The 20,458-nt window shown below is 41.5% G+C and overlaps 1 protein-coding gene across 6 annotated transcripts in view; it reads left to right on the plus strand.

Annotated features, from left to right (window-relative positions):
* Nucleotides 1-15,983, plus strand: part of LOC124133783 (nicolin-1-like) — a 40,021-nt gene extending 24,038 nt beyond the window's left edge. For 5 of the 6 annotated variants that reach the window (XM_046498313.2, XM_046498312.2, XM_046498315.2 and 2 more), the window contains 4 exons: nucleotides 1,633-1,704; nucleotides 7,953-8,003; nucleotides 13,181-13,285; nucleotides 15,548-15,983. In XM_046498313.2, the coding sequence (XP_046354269.2) occupies nucleotides 1,633-1,704; nucleotides 7,953-8,003; nucleotides 13,181-13,285; nucleotides 15,548-15,589 (270 nt within the window). In that variant the 3' untranslated portion in view covers nucleotides 15,590-15,983. The remainder of the gene's footprint in view (nucleotides 1-1,632; nucleotides 1,705-7,952; nucleotides 8,004-13,180; nucleotides 13,286-15,547) is intronic. The other variant, XM_046498317.2, reaches the window with a different exon arrangement.
* Nucleotides 15,984-20,458: the final 4,475 nt, after the last annotated feature.

Raw genomic sequence — 20,458 nt, forward strand, 5'->3', positions numbered from 1 at the left:
TAACTCGAATACATATATTGCCAAGTACAGTGTTAAAAACAAACAAAGTAAACATGAAACCAACAGTATATGCCTAGTATATTAGTGGCTAGTTTTTTTCTCCCAAAACAAAGTTATTTTACATGACCTACGAGTCCGAAATGTGCTATGGACCTGTTTATATCCAGTATTCGACTTGATCACGATTCTTGGTTTGTCAGAGCTTTCATAAATGTATGTCTTGAAGAACCGGCTGCTTGAGACGCTCAACGCTAACACCTTATTCGTGCGTGCGTGATTCCCGTGCAACCTTTCAAGTTGAGTTGATTGGTTCAACTGTGTCATATGGCCCTGTGACGCAGGGGTAGCATTATGCAGATGGCTGTTACAATGAATGCTCATTCCACCCGTGACGAACAGGTCTGGTTGTTGATGAAATACAGTGATAGCTAAATAGACAGATTTTTTATTCATGCACCGATTGTCTTTAAATGTAATATCCAGTTATGTATGACTGTTTAATAATCTCATACCAACTTTGACTGGAGTAGGTCCAATAGTTTTTCAGATATTGTAGTAAACGCCGGTACCTTAAATTAACTTTCAGACTATGTCTTAGTGATACTTTGAATTTCGAATTTCCAGAGTTACTTCCCTTGCTACATGTTTTTAGATTTTGAACACACACAGCATTGACCCTTGATCCATGTTATTTTACGAAGTGCATTGTGTCAGAAACTACTGAAGTCAGCTAATCTAAGAGATACTTAGGCTAAAAAAATAAATAATCTTGGTTCTCAGGCACTGCCCGCTTCATCACAAAGTCCGCCGCATGTTTCGTTTTTATTTCCATTTTTAAAAAAACTAAAAATCCTTAGATATTCCAAATCCACCAGTAGTCAAATACTGTATGCCAGTATTTTACTCATCAAGGAATACATTTATGTAGGGAGGCCCTTTCCCAGATTGATTGTGCACAACTTTTTATTTGGTTACACAACTGTTTATTTAGTTACATACTAGTTTGAACATCCCCCCCGCCCCCCTGCCAAAAAAAAAAAAAAAAAAAAGAAGAAAAAAAAGACACGGCCCGCCTGCACTATATTATCAAAAAACATTGCCTGATAACCAATTCTTTTATTTTATTAAGCCTTATCAAGACTGAGTTATTTGTTCCAGAGAAAGAGCCTCTTGGGTGTGGTTAGTACACATTTAGTCATATTTTTTGATGACATAAAGCAACCCTGGTGCCTGTCTCTTCTTAAACTTTAAAGGATTTTTTTTCATAGTTTATATTCACTGCTATGTGAACACCCAAATTTCTAATGTGCCTCATGGCGGGGGATAGTGGTAACGCTGTTTCCTTGTTGCACCCCTGGGCACACCAGGATTGAATGATCATGAGTTTGAACCCCACAATGATGAAAACAATGTTTGCCCGTCTCTCTCACTTACTGCTTCTTCTGCTGTTGTTCAAGGGGCGGTCAGGTAGCCCCGTGGTTAAAGCGTTCGCTCGTCACGCTGAAGACCCGGGTTCGATTCCCGACATGGGTACAATGTGTGAAGCCCATTTCTGGTGTCCCCCGCCGTGATATTGCTGGAATATTGCTAAAAGCGGCGTAAAACCGTACTCACTCACTGCTGTTGTTCTAGATGCCCCGAAGCGCTCCCCTGCCTGCCTGGCTCACAGAGGAACCCACAGAGCCCAGCGACAGAAAGATTCCGGTAAGACCACGCTTAAAGGGGAAGTGTACACGCAAAAATCACTTTCTTTCTTTTTCTAAACAGAACGCAATTTTAGAATTAATTAGTATCTGTGTTTGAAAATATACACTCATTTTTTTCACAGTGAACGTAGGAAGCTCACAATAGTGTGAAAATGATATGCCGTTATGAGGCCTTCGTTTTTCGAGCTAAACAGGCCTGAGTTATCCCCCTTAGATTATGACGTAATTGGTGCCAATTCAACTGGGTCCCTGTCTATTCTCAACGCAAAAGATATCAAGTACCAGTTTGCGGTAAAACAACATGACCTACGACACACTCCGGCGCAGTGGTGACTCAGCATAACACTATGCTGGCTGGCATCTGAGACGCTAGAATCACACACCTGGACCTACACCACGTGAAGCGGCTCTAACAAAGCATGATGACGTCATAATGTTTATCAATTGGCACCAATGACGTCATATTGCAAGGGGCATAAGCCATGGTGTTTTTGTTGTGGAAATAGAACACTTGGTAAATGTGAAAAATATAAATCGTTTTAATGCGAAAAATATGTTAATTAATTGTGATATTTTTATATTTTTGTCTATGACACTTCTATGTTAACACTTTTAAAGTGGAAAAAGTACAAGAAAAATAGGTTCATTTCCGTGTGAACTTGCCCTTTAATATTCGCATGTAGGTCACATGACTGAGCTCACTGGGCAGGGTCAGATACATTGTGATAGATCCTGAACGACCATGCTGCCTCACTCGTATGTTAGAATTTCGAATTTTAGTCATCCGTGGGCATGTTGAAGAGTCCCTTGAGACCAATATAAAATACACTGGTATTTCTTTGGACCTAATTGATTGTTTGCACAACTCGTACCCACAGTCAAAATGCACACAATTCACAATCTCAAGCTGATATGAAAAATATTGTCCTCTAAATGCCCAATCTCATTATAATCAGATCTTTCTGTCCGATAGGATACCTCTCTGCATGAACTGTGAGGGAACATTGACCCTCCCAATCTAAACAAAGGATATGTGGGTTCTCGAGCCCAGATGTCAAATTTCTGAAAGGATTCGACTTAATTTCTTTTCTACCTCAATTCAGAAATTTTGATTTTAATGGAAGAAAACCCAAATATTGCTTTAAAGGTACTCCATTTTGACTTTCCACAATATTATGGTGGTGCAGCCTTTTTCATTTGCATTTTGAAACAGCCATTTACCTTCATTTTTGAGATAAAGATATCAAATATGCTGCTCTTAAATGTGTTGCTCATTCATACTGAGAATTTAGAAGCATCGATTGGCTGATTAGAAAGTTCACCTCTTATCCAGGTGTCCCCCGCCGTGATATTGCTGGAATATTGCTGAAAGTGGCGTAAAATGTTACTCACTCACTCACTTATCCAGGTGTCCCCCACCGTGATATTGCTGGAATATTGCTGAAAGTGGCGTAAAATGTTATTCACTCACTCACTTATCCAGGTGTCCCCCACCGTGATATTGCTGGAATATTGCTGAAAGTGGCGTAAAATGTTACTCACTCACTCACTTATCCAGGTGTCCCCCACCGTGATATTGCTGGAATATTGCTGAAAGTGGCGTAAAATGTTATTCACTCACTCACTTATCCAGGTGTCCCCACCCGTGATATTGCTGGAATATTGCTGAAAGTGGCGTAAAATGTTACTCACTCACTCAGGTGTCATATCAAAGGAAAAGATCTGATCTTGATGAGGTGGATGAGAGGAGGATATAAGTTTTCAATTGAGGACAAGTAGATTTTTACTTTTTATTTACTAAAGGGCAGGTTAACATATATTCGATTTCCAAACTCTTGGGACTTGTATCATAAATCAGAGAATCAATTAGTATCAGATTGTAATAGACTGATTGAGTGAGCAGATAATTAAAAAATATTGAAATCAGTGATTCAGACAATATATGCATCATTATCATCAGGCATCGTATCACATATAAAACATCATGTGTACCTGATTGACTGGTATGCTGCAGCCTCGGGATTGGTAATACTGTTTGGCTGTTGGTTTTGATATTGTTGGTTTGATATATTTGAAAAATGAATATTCCATAAACAGTTTTATTTGCATGCATGGCGCCAAACAAGAGATCTGAGCAAAAGAGTGTCATAAGAAAATGTATTGCTGATATTATAAGGGATATAATGAATGATATGTGATGCAAGCTCCTCACAGCGATAGTCCGTTCGCGGAGCTCTCTATACTATCGCTGCCACCAGTCAAAACTCCCCACTGTGAATAGGTGGCCACAACCATGCTTGGAGTTGAACTCTCAACTGAATGACCGTTATGTTTACATACAAGTGACGACTGTGGTGACGCCGAATACACTTACCGCTGATAAATTACTTTCTTTGTTTGTCAATTTGAATTTCTATTTCATTAAAAGTATCATCTTTAATTGATATAGTAAGAATGTAAGGGAGAAGTTGGTTGATTTTCCGTTAGTCTGCAATCTCGAACGAATCTGATTATTAAAACAACAAAGTAAATTCACCTGGAAAACATGGTCAGTCGTAAATCTTTTCAAAATGAAATATGATGGCTTTCCCAAAGACATAAACAAAAGTATAAACGTTACTACATATGGGTTTAGAGGGCAAATTTCAAGATTCTTGTAACCGCGCCCACACTGATGGCAGTGATGTTACCGGGAATGTAACGAAGGTGTCACACGCTGGGAAGGAGCTTGATATGTGATGGTACAAAGGGAGGTAATTCTTGTGACCACCAGCCATGTTTTGTTTTTTTGTGATACATGTACTGTCTATAGAGGTTAGCTGCAGGTACCGTCAGTATTTTGGTTAGGTTGTCATGGCTGAATAGCCTGACAAGACCCTCATCACCCCATGCATGTTAAAGTAGGATGGAAGTCATCTCAGTGGGTTTGGCTCTTTTTTGGCTTTGAACTGAATGACTCGTCTCCAGTTATTTTCAGTTGTAGAATAGTGCATTTTTATCCCGCACAGCCTAGATGTGATAGAGCTAGCATATGAGGCACATAATATTAAAAAAATAATGTTTTTTCACTAGCGTCAGAAGGAGATCTGTCTTGCTGTACATGTATATGTTATAAGTTTTTACAAAATGGAATGTTCATGATCCAAACTGAAGTTTTACAGGTCCACAGTGAGATGCCCTACTGAAAAGTTAGATATCCCTATTTCACTGCCGGATCCATCTACCCTCAACACCCAGACCCCATGCTTCACTGGCAGTATCCCCCTTCCCCCCTTCTCCACAGCCAGACCCCCTACTTGAAAACAGGCACTAACAACTGGAAAACCACCCTACTAACATCTTCCGAGGCAAGGGAGTTAACTGACTATAAAAGTCCAGTTTACACCAGGCGTCCGGAAAATTTAAAATCCCAATCGGACATTTGCATTTAGGCCACGCCCCCTTTAAATAGCGTATTTTAGTACGACTTTTCACACACATTACAAGTTTACGTATTCATAATATGATGAATTATGAATTGTTTCAATTTAAATTGTTTAATTTACCGGACAATTAATAACAAATAATATCATTTTAGATTAACATGGAAAAAATACGTTTGTTTCTGTTTCTGTATTTACAGCAATCAAAACAAACAAAGCTTGTCAGTGTAGTTAATCTTCATTGTGTTGCAACTGCAGACAGAAACTGCTCAGTCCTAACTGTTGATCATGTCCGGTCAAAATTTAAGAATGTCTGGACAATAATTTTTAAAATGTCCGGTAAGCAATATTTTAAAACGGACATTTGAGATTCCCAATCGGACATGTCCGGCGCATATGACGGTTTCCGGACCCCTGGTTTCCACCCTTGCCGAATACCCTAGGCTGGTATTATGGAGTTACATTTTGGCTGGACTAACAAGTCTGTGCATAGTCCAATCAAAATCGCGCCCGAAATCGAAATCCGGTTACTAAACTGTCGTGCAGATTTCGTTTGATTGCAGGATTTGCAAAGCATGTGCACCGCCAACTCGTTGTCAGCAGATATTGTCCAAATCTTTTCATATTTGTTATCAAGGTGCTCACTTGATTTGATGCATTTCGCTATGTAAGACCTGTTTATTCACGATATAGATCTTGATTATCGATCAGATCGGCACCACCATTTTGTGTGAAGCAAACGCAAGTGATACGAGAGGTGGAATCTGATTGGTCCATAGGAGAGCCTTAGAAGGGACATAACTGGTAATAGCCACTGGTGGCGCTACGATCGAGCTCAGTAATTACTGCCTAGTTTCGGCAAGGGTGGAAACTGGACTTTTAAAGTCGGTTAACGCTCTTGCCTCGGGACGATGCCCTACAACAAAACAAGCACACTCCCCATCATTATAAACCTATTCATTGGGATCGCTATTAAGTAAGAGACTTCTTTCTATAGGCATTAAAACCTATTGTGAGGTTTTACTTTCCAGTCGAGTTAAATCTCCTAAACAGGGACGTTGTAATGTCCCTGGGATTTTATATAATATCCCAGGGATTTTATAGGATATTCAAGTCATATTTGCTATAATATCCCAGGGATTTTATATAATGTCCTGGGTATTTTATTAATGTGACTTCCGTTCAGATTGTAACATGTAATGAAATGTAAAATCAAATGACAAATGTTTTCTTTATATTCTCGAGGATCGAACTCGCAACGTTCATATCTGTAGCCCAGTGAGTGTACCACAAGGCTACAGAGGTATTGATAAGCCTCACTGGTTTTTAGAATGTCCTTTTCAAGATCCGTACGCCAGCAACAGATATTTTACACGCGTTTCCTAACGTTCATGGAAAGTATGTTTGAAACATAAAAATGTTGATAAATGTTGTTTTAAGTTTCTTTTTTCGGTTTATAAGTATGGAAAAATACTTTCCCTCGGTTTTGGTAGACAGAGCATGCCCTGGGGGTCGGGAAAAACCGCGGAGGCTTTGCCCCCTTGGTTTTTTTCCCTCTCCCCAGGGCATGCTCTGTCTGCCAAATCCTCGTAAGCGTGTTTTCTCCAATACATATGACACATGTCCATTGTGTGCAAGGCATTAGCCCTCCGGAAACGAGCACTACCACCATTTTCAGTCTAAGTCAAAGCAGTTACAATGAAAACTTGAAAAATAAGTTTTTCATAAATCCAAAACTATCAAAAGGCAACAGTTCACCACTCGACCTATCTATGTGCCAAGTTTGGTTAAGATATCTCTCATGGTTTTGAGTTCTGCTCCGGAATCGTGACGGTCTGACAGAACCCATTTCTATATCCCCCTTCCACTTCGTGGCGGGCATAATAAGGCATCCAACTCTACTGCAAGAGCTCCCCTACTCAAGGTTTAACAGTAAGTCTTACTCCACACTCCCCCTTGACTCCAAAGTGAAACCAACATATTGCAAAGTAAGACCCATGCTGTTCAGTGAGACCCACCTACTGCAAAGTATTATGCCCCTCACTTCACAGAAAGATTTAAAGAAAGTTATTCAGCTATTTTTTTTAAGATTCCTAGGTTCACATGTACCGCAATCTCATTAAAATCAGATCTTAGTTTTCGCTGCCGCTAGATCTCAGGGCATCCCATTACCGGTCATGTCAGAATGATCTTTCGCGAACTCTGACCGACCACTGAAATGACTAACAAGAAGTCGACATCAGCCAATTAGAAAGCAGCTTTCTCGAGCTTCACGGCACTTGTTTCAACCTGGCGACTTCCATTTCAGACTACGCTTGAAAAATATGTTGACACCGTTCTCGATTAAGATTTTGAAAACTGAACAAACAAACTTCCAGAATGTCTAATATATGGTTGAGATTGTATTGCAGTGCTTCCCACGTACTGTGCAACGCCTCCTCCGTTCAAATGTTTATCCCAACAGAAAGCGAGAGATTGACGATAATTTTGACGGAATCAGTTGTAGGGGCCGTAACTGTCGTACAGAATACCCCGTGTTAACGTTTTCGAGGTTGCATGATCAGAAAACAAATTCCGACTGTCACTTTCACGATCTGGTAAGCGACGCTTTGATTGGTCGGAAGAAAGGTCGTTCTGACGTGACCCGTAATGGGATGTCCTCAGATCTTTGTTTAGCGATAGCGAGAACTGAGGTCTGATTTTAATGAGATTGCATGTACTGAGGCAGGGTTTCTGGAAAACACCTCACAATGCAATATATTTGATATCAGTATTCACTCATTGATGAAATATCACAAGGGCACTGCATGATGTTCACTTCCAGCCCACACGACGACCTCTGACCCCTGCAGCGTCAGGGAAGAGGGGTGATTGGGTAAGAGTTCCCAGTGCCTCCCTCACAGACCTAGTTAGTGGCTTGTAGACAGGTGCATCCACCATCCCTAGCTTTAGTCAGTAGACAGCAGCTTACACCGCCACCATTCCTAGCTCTAGTTACTTGCTTCTTCCCAGTCACATTAATGTCAGATCTGTAACTCCGATGTGATGCCTCTTTGGACGAGATCATACAAAACCTCCATGGAAAGTCACGCCAGGTGAATCCTGAGCTTTGACTTCAAAACCACCCAAGCTAAATGAAGCATGTGAGCCAGTCAGATATCAGCTTTCTAAAATAATTCATCTTCTTTTCTTCACTACCTCATTTGGAAGTTTTGATTTTAACAAATTGATACCACACAGAACACAATAATTTGTTCAATGATATACCTTTTTGTCTATAGACGCAATGTACCCCAAAAATGACAGATAAATATCAACAACAATATAATTATTATTAATTTTCGGGACTGTCTTTTTAAGTTCATTATACAGGATGTGACTGTCTTAATGCTTCAGTCACTCATACAGGGAATATAGAAGCCTGATGCTGATTGGCTGATTAGAAGTTAACCTGATGCAACCTCCTATGGAGGGGTTTCAGCCTAGAAACTAACATTTTTAGTCCACTAGTCCTTATAATGATAACATAAAGTAAAATTCTTAAAAATGTTAGATTTCTACTGGTCCTTGTGATATCTTAACTATTGGGCAGTTTGGCAAGGACTACAGGACTAGTGCCAATTTCTAACGCAGGATTTTTAGATCTTCACCCAGAGAGGTATCATATCAGAGAAAAGATCTGACTCTCGTTCCACCCGTAAGCATTCAATCGTTCCCTGATAATATATTCCATAAAACAAGCTAAGAGAACCCCAGTTCTTTCATATTACACGCTGTAGTAGTACAGCTATGAGAGAATTGGGTGATCCTAAACGAACCTACTCGGGTACCCACTGTAGGTCTCAAGAGTTGGGGACACAATGTCTAATTGGGAATAGTTTAACTGTAGTCCTGGTAAAAACTGTTCAGATACATGTATGAAACCAGAGACCATATAACAGATATATGGTCTCTTATGAAACGATCAAATCATGCGTACACTGAAGTTGACTGAAGATTTATCTTTCCTCAAACATATACAAGTCAAAAGGAATGTGTGCATCATCATAAAGAAAAGGGAACATTAGCGACTTGTAGTGTAACCACTGAGCTCTAGTGAGTTTTTGTCATTAAACAATATGTCACGTGACTAACCATGGGTCCGGGTATTACTAAGGTACCTGGGTCCTACTCAGGACCCACCCGACCCGGGTACCCGAGTTACCCGTCCCAGCCCTACAGCAATGGTGTCTTTAAGTACCCACAAATGTTTTATTTTTAGACATGGCAGCCTTTTTGAAAAAGTCCTCTTTAACTGTTTTGTTAGAAATCTTTATGAAAAAATGATAATTAGTAAGTGTGTTGTATGCCTGAGTGAGAGAGTGGTGTTTTATGTCACTTTAAAAATATACACCTGACACAGCCTGTTGGTTAATGTGGGAGGAAAGCCTGAAGTGATGCAGGCCTTAGACCTATACCATATAATTTGTGAAACAGACTTGCATGGGTATGGTGCAGACAAGCCTAGGTACAAACAGTGAGTGAGTGAGTTGGGTTTTACGCCGCTTTTAACAGTATTCCAGTTACATCACGGCGTGTCAGCTTGATGCGGGAGTAAAGCCCGAAGTGATGCAGGTCTCAGACGTTTACCACTTCGGTGAAACCCACGAGCACGGGTATGGTGCTGACAAACCTAGAAACATAATTCGGGCGAACCGGGATTCGAACCTGCAATCATAGGTTTCTGGCGTGCCCAAACTCATGATCATTGGATCCTGGCCCACCAAGAGGACATAACTCTGCACAGCGAATCGTGGCACCTTAGACGACTGGGCCACCCGTGCCCCCAGGTACAAACAAACAAACCAGGATTTGAACCTACAATATTAGGGATGCAGGACTGTTTACTGCTTTCCCGAGCACCTCCGTGGTCGAGTAGTAGAGCATCTGCTCGGTGAGCGAAAAGTTGTGGGTTCGATTGCAGGCCATTTCATTCCAAAAGACATAAAAAGATGGTATTTGTTGCTACCCTGCCTGGTGTTTGGCGTTAAGGGAAAAAAGTAGGACTGTTCTGCTCGGAGTCAGTATACTGTGTCTGAGTGGGGTGTTAAACTGCGACATGGTGTCTCAGTGGGCTAGCACTATAAATCGGCATCAGTCTGGACTAGTACAAGCACACACACACACACACACACACACACACACACACACACACACACAGAGCCACACAGCCACACACACACACACAGCTACACACAGCCACACACACAGCCACACACACACACAGAGCCACACACACACACACACACACACACACACAGCCACACAGCCACACACACACACAGCTACACACACAGCCACACACACACACACACAGCCACACAGCCACACACACACACACACACACACACACACACACACAGCTACACACAGCCACACACACAGCCACACACACACACACAAAAATACTGACCCACAAAAGAAACGCCACTTCATGAAAATAATGAAAGTTTCACATTGAAATGTATCAATGCATTAATTTTTTGGGAGGTATCTTGTTTTTGACATTAGTCTGTGTTCAAATTTAATGTTATTGGACAAAAAAGGACACAATTTATGTATACAATAGATTGCCAAGACACAGCTTAACAAAAGTCTGTGGTACAAAGTAAAAAAATCAAAATTCACGTGCATTTCCTTGTGCCTTTCCTGATAAATGACGCCCCAGTACGTGGATCCAGCATTCTTGTATCAATACTAGCGCCATACCAAGAAATACGAAGAATCAGAGAAATCAGGCTTAAGACGACTGCATGCTGGCCACATTTCACGAATGCTTTCCAATGTTTTTAATATCCACATGAGAACCATCTAGCCATTACAGCAACGATACCAGGGCTCTGTTCCACAACGCGATCTTAGCACTAAGCACCACAGCACTAAGACTGTCATAAGTCTATGTTAAAATATGAGAGTTACGATTGTCTTACCGCTTTGATTGCTTTGCGGAATGGGACCCAAGTCTTTTATAGCATGGTCATTTGTTGGGCTTTATTTTGGCGACCCATTGTTTCCATATTTGTGTCATTTTTTGGTCCTTAAGATTAAATTTAGATAAGATTAATGTCAAAGATGAGATACCTCCAAAAAATGCATTCATATATCAATGGAAAACGTTCAAGAAGTATTTTCATGAAGTGATGTTTCTTTTGCAGTTCAGTATACTAGTACATATTTTATATGTGTTGTTTCCTGGTCACCATGTACGACTTTTCTGATCTCATACAAAAAAATTAGGTCTGGTCCTATGTTATATGGAGGTGTGTGGTCATGAAAAAGTGTTAAATGCATTTGGGTGGTGCCAGGAAAAGATGTTACATAAATGGAGGGTCGGGAAAATATTATACTGTGATATAAGACCAATCCCGCTGGTCCGATCCTATAATAAATGACCAGTCCCTTTTTGAAATTCTTCTTTGTATCCACATTTTGGAAAAAAATATCGGAGAACAATTATTGAAATGTCTGTAGGCAAATTGGGATGTAGGTACAAAGGGATGGGACCATTCATAGTAGCAGAGAATAAACATGTACCGTATTCTACGTATGAGAGCCCCGCGCTAATAAGCGCCCACGGCGTAGTTTGCTAATATAATCCCAATGAGCACCCTTCCGATTGATCAATGTTCTCAAGACCTATTTTTTCACGTACAATACATGCTCGTGTGTTATATGCACCCTTAATTATGGGCAATTAAATTCTAGAAAAATATATCTGTCGTACATAAACATTTCAGGCTGTCAGCATTAACCATGAAATTTGTCTTTCAACTCTGTTTTTTTCACCAAAATAACATTCTAATAAGAGCCCCCTAATTTGAAAGCGCCCTGGGCTCTTATTACGTCGAATACGGTATATAGAAAAAGTACATAGCAAACAATATGCACGAGACTGAGAAGACCCTGACAAAGCAGTATGCACAACACACCTTACACACTTGTGGAAGTGTTCTGTCATTTAAATTACACACTCAACAGTGTTAAGTTTGAGAAAACTGAAGCAATGCTATGAACACAATATTCTTCATGGCCATACAGACTACCTCTGTGGTCTGGTCTAGTGGTAGGGCGGCCGCCCGGAGAGCGGAAGGTCCGGCGTTCGATCCCCAGCCGCGTCATACCAAAAGACTTAAAAGATGGTACTTGTTCTTACCCTGTCTGGCGCTCGGCATTAAGGGGCTAAAACAAGGAGTGGGGTATTCATGTTAAACTGCGGCATGGTATCTCAGTGAGCTAGCACTATAAATCGGCATCAGTCCGGACTAGTACAAGCAGCCACACACACACACACATGCATGTAAGTCGCTATATAAGTGCAATAATCTTGGACGCGGCGTTAAACCCCATTTCACCTCACCTCACTTCATGGCCATACACAGCCATACACTAATCCTGTGTTGTCTACCAGTAGTGTTTCACCCCGGGGCAATCGCTCTCGTCTTTGAAATAACACGAGTCATTTTCAGTTAGAAGTGAAAATAATGGGAGATCTTTTTCCACTAATAGTACTAACGATGTTCACGGTCTACAACTTATTTCAATTCTGAATACCACATGAATTTGGTGCCAATCTAAGTACTCTAATTAAACAATTGCACTGGCAAAGAATTCAAAGATGGGTCAATTCTACCATGGAATAACTGTAATGTCTGTGATTCTACAGAATTGAACAAAATACCTTGTGGTATCTGAGAATCCAGTTTCCTTTCGTATTGGTAATCTTCAGAGTGAGTGTTTAGAGTTGGGTTATGAACTGTATTTCTGATCAATGTGTTTCAGTATATTACCATGCATGTGAATATGTTTTATTTGTAAATATTGCAAAATGCTTTATGATCATGAAATTTGACTGTTTTTTGCTATTTTTTGTATGTTTTCATTTGCAGTAGAAATTGATGGCTGTTACCATGGCTACAGGACCTTGTTGGTTGTTTGTTGATGCAAATGAAGGATTTAACTATTTTGACTCATCATTGTGTCATTTTAGTCATACAGGATGTACTTGTGTTACAGGGCGTGCCGAATCTGGAATCTCTCTCTGCGAACCTTCAAGAGTTGTGGGCCTTGGCTGAGGTGGTTTCAGCCAATCAGACAACAGTAAACTTGGGAAGATATGAGGTATTTATAAAACTACGATTTTTAAACACTAACATGTTTTCAGCTTTCATGTCATGGTAAAATGCTTGATAGTTAATGATTAATCTTTTTTAAAATCAGATATTTAACTCTGATACAATAGCTCTCTGTGTGAAGACCTGAGGACACCTCCATAGGTCACATCAAGTGAAGCTTCTAATCAACCAAAATTTATGGAATCCTTTTAAGGCCATTTGTTTTTTACTTTTTCTTGAAATTTCAAGATACTAAATTGAAATTTTCAAGATACATACTAAGTTCAATTTTTTTGATAATGATCTTGAAATTTTAAGTAAGTAAAAAACAAATGGCCTTAAACATGTTAAAAGGATTCCATAATTATTATCAAATTATTATCTTGAAATTTCGATGTATGTATCTTGAAAGTTCAACTTAGTATTTTGAAATTTCAACATAGCATCTTGAAATTTCAAGTGGTATAAGTTGAAATTTTAAGATGCTATGTTGAAATTTAAAGTTATAATTTTAATAGAAAAAAAGAAGTGGCCCTAAAAGGCTTCCATAAAAATTAGTGTTGCAGCTTCTAAGTTCTCAGGACGAGTGAGTGAAGTACCGGGTATATCTGATTTCTGTATCTCGTAAACAAATGTAATCAGAGTGTTCTGAATGGCAATAGCGATAGCCATGCTGTTCTGTTGCCATAGATATGCCGTAAATCCTGTTTTCCTGTCATGGCATCTAATGCACCCATCACACCAAAGTAGTTCTATCCCGTTCTACCCCGTTGTAAACAAAATAATAGAACGGGCTGTGATCACGGTAGAACGTGTAATTTGGTGTAAAATACGATGTTAGTTCGTTCACAAGCAGTCCTCAATACGTCTATCTTGTTCTTATCTCATTCTTAGCCAGTCTACAGTACTTTTCTATCCAGTTCAGATCGTGTACAAGTGCCCGTACTCCTCATCCCGACAACGTTTCGAAGCAGTTCGAGCATGTCCGTAGCCGTTCTCAACCTGTTCTTAACCAGTTCAACCTTGTTCTACCTCATTCACAATACGTCCAAGCCAGTTCTAACTAATTCTTAACCCGACCAACTCGTTCGCAGTGACGTCCTCATCTCATCCGAAGTTCATGTTTATTTGCATCCTGGCCCGACTCCTATGGATACCGAGCGCGTTGTAGCCAGTCTTCATTCAAGTTCAGGGCTCCGAGCCTTACACATCATGCCTCCAAAGAGCAGTCCACCCGGTCCGTGTCCACACGTTCTGAAATTTATGTCCGACTGCACCACGTCGTAACACATCCCTAGTAGGTTCAAAGTACGTCAATTCCGTTTGTAATACGTCTTTCTCGTTTTAAGTACGTTGTCAATCCGACTAATTGCAGAATGGGATGGACAGGCTAAAATTTTGAGCAGACTCAAAGTTCTCGAGCACCCTCCCCGTTCGAGCCCATCCATGAAATTTGTAAAAAGACTGTCAATAGTTGCTACTACGTCCACTACGTTCATGCACAGTTGGAACCAGTTCGACGACATTTTCACGAACGTATTGACTAGTTCGGTGTGATGGGGTATAAACAGAATGTGTACTATTGAGGGTTTATTTCTGTTCTGTTGCCAAGATCAAAATTTGGGTCAAGAACCGTTGCAACCTTCATTTAAATTGGGCAGTCAAATTTCACCTGGTTCACCTGATGTGGCCTTCCATGTAGGTGTCCTCAGATGTTGAGAGAAAGAGGTATAATATCAGATCATCCTCTATATCTCCAGGGCACGCATTTCGGTAAACCTACACTAGCCAGGCCTGGTCCCGTCCACAATGTTTTCGGGATCTTAAATTATATGGCCTTGATTTCTTTCAGCAAATTTGACTGGCTACGCTACTAGGTCTTACGTACCAATCAGAATGCGAGTTACAAACCAGCCTAAATGTTGGGTTGGCGATATCAGTAACATAGTGGCCAGCCCCATGGATTACGATAGAGTTTGCGAGAAATTCAACGTTGAAAAACTGACACGCAAAATAATGCCCTCAGAAATCCCTCAGTGGTTTGATTTCTAGGCAGTATGAGTTACCTCCCTTACTCATTTCTTTTACCTTATCTTGGCATTTGTTTGGTTGGTAAAATGAAAAGCAAGGGCAGGTAATTTTTGATCGAGAAAAACCTTGCGGATGGGTCCAGAAATATAGAGGATATGTAAAAGATTGATGCAGGTGGTTTTTGGGTCATATATTTGTAATTTGTGACATGGGTTACCTCCCTTTTTTGTTTCTTCAGGTGGATGGGTGTTATGACATCAATCTGTTGTCATACACATGACCTGTGCAAGCACTGTGTGATTCCTGACACCGCTAACTGACGGACCAGCTTATTTCAGCGCCAATGCAGTGTTGGACAAATGATGTCAACATTGTTGAAATGACAGATTGTACTGTGGAGCAGACACCATGGATACTGGATTTCCTGTCTATTCAGTGATCATGTGACTAAGGACGCACAAATGGACAACATGGCCACTGTTTAACTAATCGTCAAGTGATCCAGATACCTATATGTGACACAGTTCTGTGTAGTGTGGTGACATCTCAATAAGTGAGGTGAGGTGAAATGGGGTTTAACGTCACGTCCAAGATTATTGCACTTATATAGCGACATACATGCATGTGTGTACGTGTGGCTGCTTGTACTGGTCTGGACTGATGCTAATTTATAATGCTAGCCCACTGAGATACCAAGCCACAGTTTAACATGAATACCCCACTCAGACACAGTATACTGACTCCGAGCCGACCAGTCCTTGTTTTAGCCCCTTAATGCCGAGCGCCAGACAGGGTAACAACAAGTACCATCTTTTAACATCTTTTGTTATACGCGGCCGGGGATCGAACCCCGGACCTTTCGCTCTCCGGGCGGACGCTCTACCACTAGACCACAGAGGCGGTTTCTCAATAAGTATTTTTAGTCTACATCCTGATTACTAACTGGTTACTGACAGAGAATATAAGACAAGGGTGTGCAGATAGGATGTTATATCTTTAGCTGTATAAGATGTGCAGTGTCACGTGATTAGCAGCAGTGAGTATCGTGGGAGATGTTGCGGATCAGAATATCAACTATTAGTTTCATAAACACCATGGAAGGGACACCACGACAAGGAATGGACAGATGGATCGTTAATATGTCATCTGCCTGAAAATGTGTTACAAGTCTCTTGAGAGCCTCTGAGTATAACAGTCTAAACCCTGACCAAGAATGCCATGTCCTCTACTATGATAAGTGAGTAGGCTGAACCCTGCTTTGAAAAGTGTTTCAGTTACAATAGGGGGCATCTTCCCGAGGCAAGAGAGTTAACTGACTATAAAAGTCCAGTTTCCACCCTTGCCGAACTAGGCTGGTATTATGGAGTTACATTTTGGCTGGACTAACAAGTCTATGCATAGTTCAATCAAAATCGCACACCGAAATCGAAATCCGGTTCGTAAACTGTTGTGCAGATTTCGATCGATTGCAGGATTTGCAAAGCATGTGCACCGCCAACTCGTTGTCAGCAGATATTTTCCAAATCTTTTCATGTTTTTAATCAAGGAGCTCACGTGATTTGATGTATTTCGCGATGTAAGACCTGTTTTATCACAATATAGATCTTGATTATCGATCAGATCCTCCTGACTGGGCGCCACCATTTTGTGTGAAGCAAAAGCAAGTGATACAAGAGGTGGAATCTGATTGGTCCATAGGAGAGGCTTAGTGGGGACATAACTGGTAATAGCCACTGGTGGCGCTACAATTGAGCCAAGTAATTCCAGCCTAGTTCGGCAAGGGTGGAAACTGGACTTTTAAAGTCAGTTAACTCTCTTGCCTCAGGAAGATGAATAGGCGCTGTCAGAGCTTGACATGGGAGAAAATTCCAAAGAGATGTGAGTTTTAGTTTTTACCTCTTTGGTGAAAGTAGTGAGCATCGTGCTAATGAACAAAGGTGTAATCAGGGATTTGAATTCATGATCATAGGATCTTGACACATCTAAGGGACGCAACTCTGAACAGCAAATTGCGGTGCCTTAAGAGACTGGACCACCTGTTTGGCTTTGAGGTAGAGGAAGGTCTTTATTACATATGAGTGGATAATTGTAATTGACTTGGCGTCTGTCTACCTCAATGAGTAGATAAGACAGATGATTTATTGTAGGCTGCGATTGGACAGCACTAAACTTGGCATTCATTGGTCCTTAGTATCGAATGAAAACAATGAACAGACTATATAAAGTTTGTGAAGTAAACCTGTTCTCACCAAAATTAACATCTACAGATCTTTGTTATACTTTTATTGCTGAAAATATAGTTTCAAGGTGTAGAAATGTCTCCATGTGTATTTACAGACAGGAAGTGAGTTGGGTTTAAGGCTGCTTTTAACAGTTTTCCAGTTATATCACAGCATGTCAGCTTTACGTGGGAGGAAAGCCCCAGTGAATGAGGCTCCCAAGCAGGTCTCTGATGTTTACCACTTTGGTGAAACCCAGATGCATGGCATGGGCGGATACAGCTGTTTTGAAAAGTGTGTGTGTGTGTGTGTGTGTGTGTGTGTGTGTGTGTGTGTGTGTGTGTGCACAATTAAGATCTATATATCGTCTTTAGTGGTAATTTATACAGAAATAAAGATTTTCGAAATAAAAAGGGGTGTGTGGAGGTGCGCACCTCCACCCCCCCCCCCCCCCCTCTGTATCTGCCCATGCATGGGTATGGTGCTGACAAACCTAGAAACATAATTGAGGTGAACCAGGATTCAAACCCATGATCGTAGGTCACTGGCGTGCCGAAGGGACACAACTCTGCACTGCGAATTGCGGTGCCTCAGGGGACTGGTCATCTTCCCTACGCAAGAGAGATAACTATATAAGTCCAGTTTCCAAAGGTCAGTTAACCCCTTTGCCCCGGGAAGATGGGGAGTGGTCCACCCCTGTCCCCACATTCGTAAATAAGGAAGCTACGCATGCATGCACACCTGATATGGTACAGAATTGTTCTTCACTCTTTGGCCTCTGCCTGTTGGTGAAAAGTGCGGGACCAAGTAAAACAACAGTAACATGGATGGGTGAATGTTTAATGTTTGTTCTTCAACACTGCACTCAGCAATACTCCAGCTATATGACGGTTGTCTGTAAATCATCGAGTCTAGACCAGACAATCCAGTGATTGACATCATGAGCATCGATCCACGCAATTGGGATACGATGACATGCATCAACCAAGTCAGCGAGCCTGACCACCCATCCTTTAGTCACCTCTTACGGCAAGCATAGTCGCCTTTTACGCAAGCATAGTCGCCTTTTACAACAAGCATAGTCGCCTTTTACAAAAGTATGGGTTGCTGAAGACCTATTCTACCCCGGATCTTCACGGGTTGTTTGTAACAAAATGTGGGGTATATATGAATGAATGTTTATATGCCAGTCAGGTTGGATGTGAGCCAAACTGCTTTGTTCTTATTCAGTCTCACAGTCCACTTCATTCTTCTGTAGGGGCGGTCGGGTAGCCTGGTGGTTAAAGCCTTCGCTAGTCACGCCGAAAACACAGTTCGATTCCCGACATGGGGACATTGTGTGAAGCCCATTTCTGGTGTCCCCCGCCATGAAATTGCTGGAATATTGCTAAAAGCGGCGTAAAATCAAACTTACTCACTCGTACCACCAACGCCGGGTTCGATTCCCGACATGGGTACAATGTGAGAAGGCCATTTCTGGTGTCCCCCCCGCCATGATATTGCTGGAATATTGCTAAAAGCGGTGTCAAACCATACTCACTCACTCATTCTTCTGTCTGTATTTGAAACACAACTGTGCAAGAATATAAGTCATCAATACAATAATTTGTATGACATTGTGTGTAAATCAATATTTGTCCAAACACCTATTCATACAGAATTGCATAGTTTGATGGTGATAGTCGTGCTGCACAAATCTATTATATGGTCTCTGCACAAATATAACGGATTACGGCCGCCCAGTCATAATTTGTTTAACATCGCACACAGTAATATTCCAGCTATGTGACGGCAGTCTGTATATAAACGAGTCTGAACCAGACGATTCAGTGACCTTCGTAATTCGGTACGATGACCTGCATCAACCATGTTGCTGAAGACCAGTTGTTACCAGGATTCTTCACGGACCTACCTTGTGTAGCAGTAGCTAGCACTTAGACCTGATTATAATGAGATTGGTCCCAACATCCTGGGCACCCGACACCAATCCCGGAATATTAGAGGGTCGGCCCTGTGGGGTTCTGGCGATAAACGCTGTCTTGTCTGAACCAGATCAGATTAATTGATTGCGTGTCTGCTACTACTAGGTTACTTGGAGGGGATAATGAGTGGACCAGTGGGTCATTTCCTTGTGCCAAGTCGCGTCCGTTTGCCAGTGTGCGTTCTAATCTCGGATTAACTTGATTATTACCCCTGGTCATTCAGCGGCATCCCTAGTGCTGATGGACTCCATGAAGGCGTACCTGGGATAGACCAGGGGCAGCTTTGTGTGTGCGTGCGTGCGTGCGTGCGTGCGTGCGTGCGTGCGTGCGTATAAAGCTTATTTGAGTGAGTGAGTTTGATTTTACGCCGCTTTTAGCACTATTCCAGCAATATCACAGCGGGGGACGCCAGAAATGGGCTTCACACATTGTACCCATGTCGGGAATCGAACCCGGGTCTTCGGCGTGATGAGCGAACGCTTTAACCACTAGGCTTCCCGACCGCCCGTAAAGCTGATATGAATGCCTGGGAGTCAACTCTCAGCTACCCACGAAATGAGCACTGAGGATCATATTCAACGCAAATCCGGGGTTTGTTGTTTTACAATTAACAGTCTACCAGATATCACATCGACCTGTAAGAGATTATTAAGTGGCACAGGGTGGCGGAATGATGACGTCTCGCACAGTCGGGGGGCCTGAATACCATACTCTCATTCAGCCTGTTCTTCCGACAGGGGGCATTCGGGATTTTTTCTGACTGAATACCTACAGCGGACCTGGCAGTCTGATGTTACGACAGGATTGAGCGTGTTAGTGGTTTTACACTTCTTTTAGCAATATTCCAGCAAAAGTCACACCTTGTACCCATGTGGGGATCTGAACCTTGTTCTTCGTCTTAACGCTTCAATCACTATGTTACCCCACCGCCTCTCTTACGACAGGAGG

This window comes from Haliotis rufescens, unplaced genomic scaffold (genome assembly GCF_023055435.1).
Source record: "Haliotis rufescens isolate VD_foot unplaced genomic scaffold, xgHalRufe1.0.p SCAF_16, whole genome shotgun sequence".
Classification (NCBI taxonomy): domain Eukaryota; kingdom Metazoa; phylum Mollusca; class Gastropoda; order Lepetellida; family Haliotidae; genus Haliotis; species Haliotis rufescens.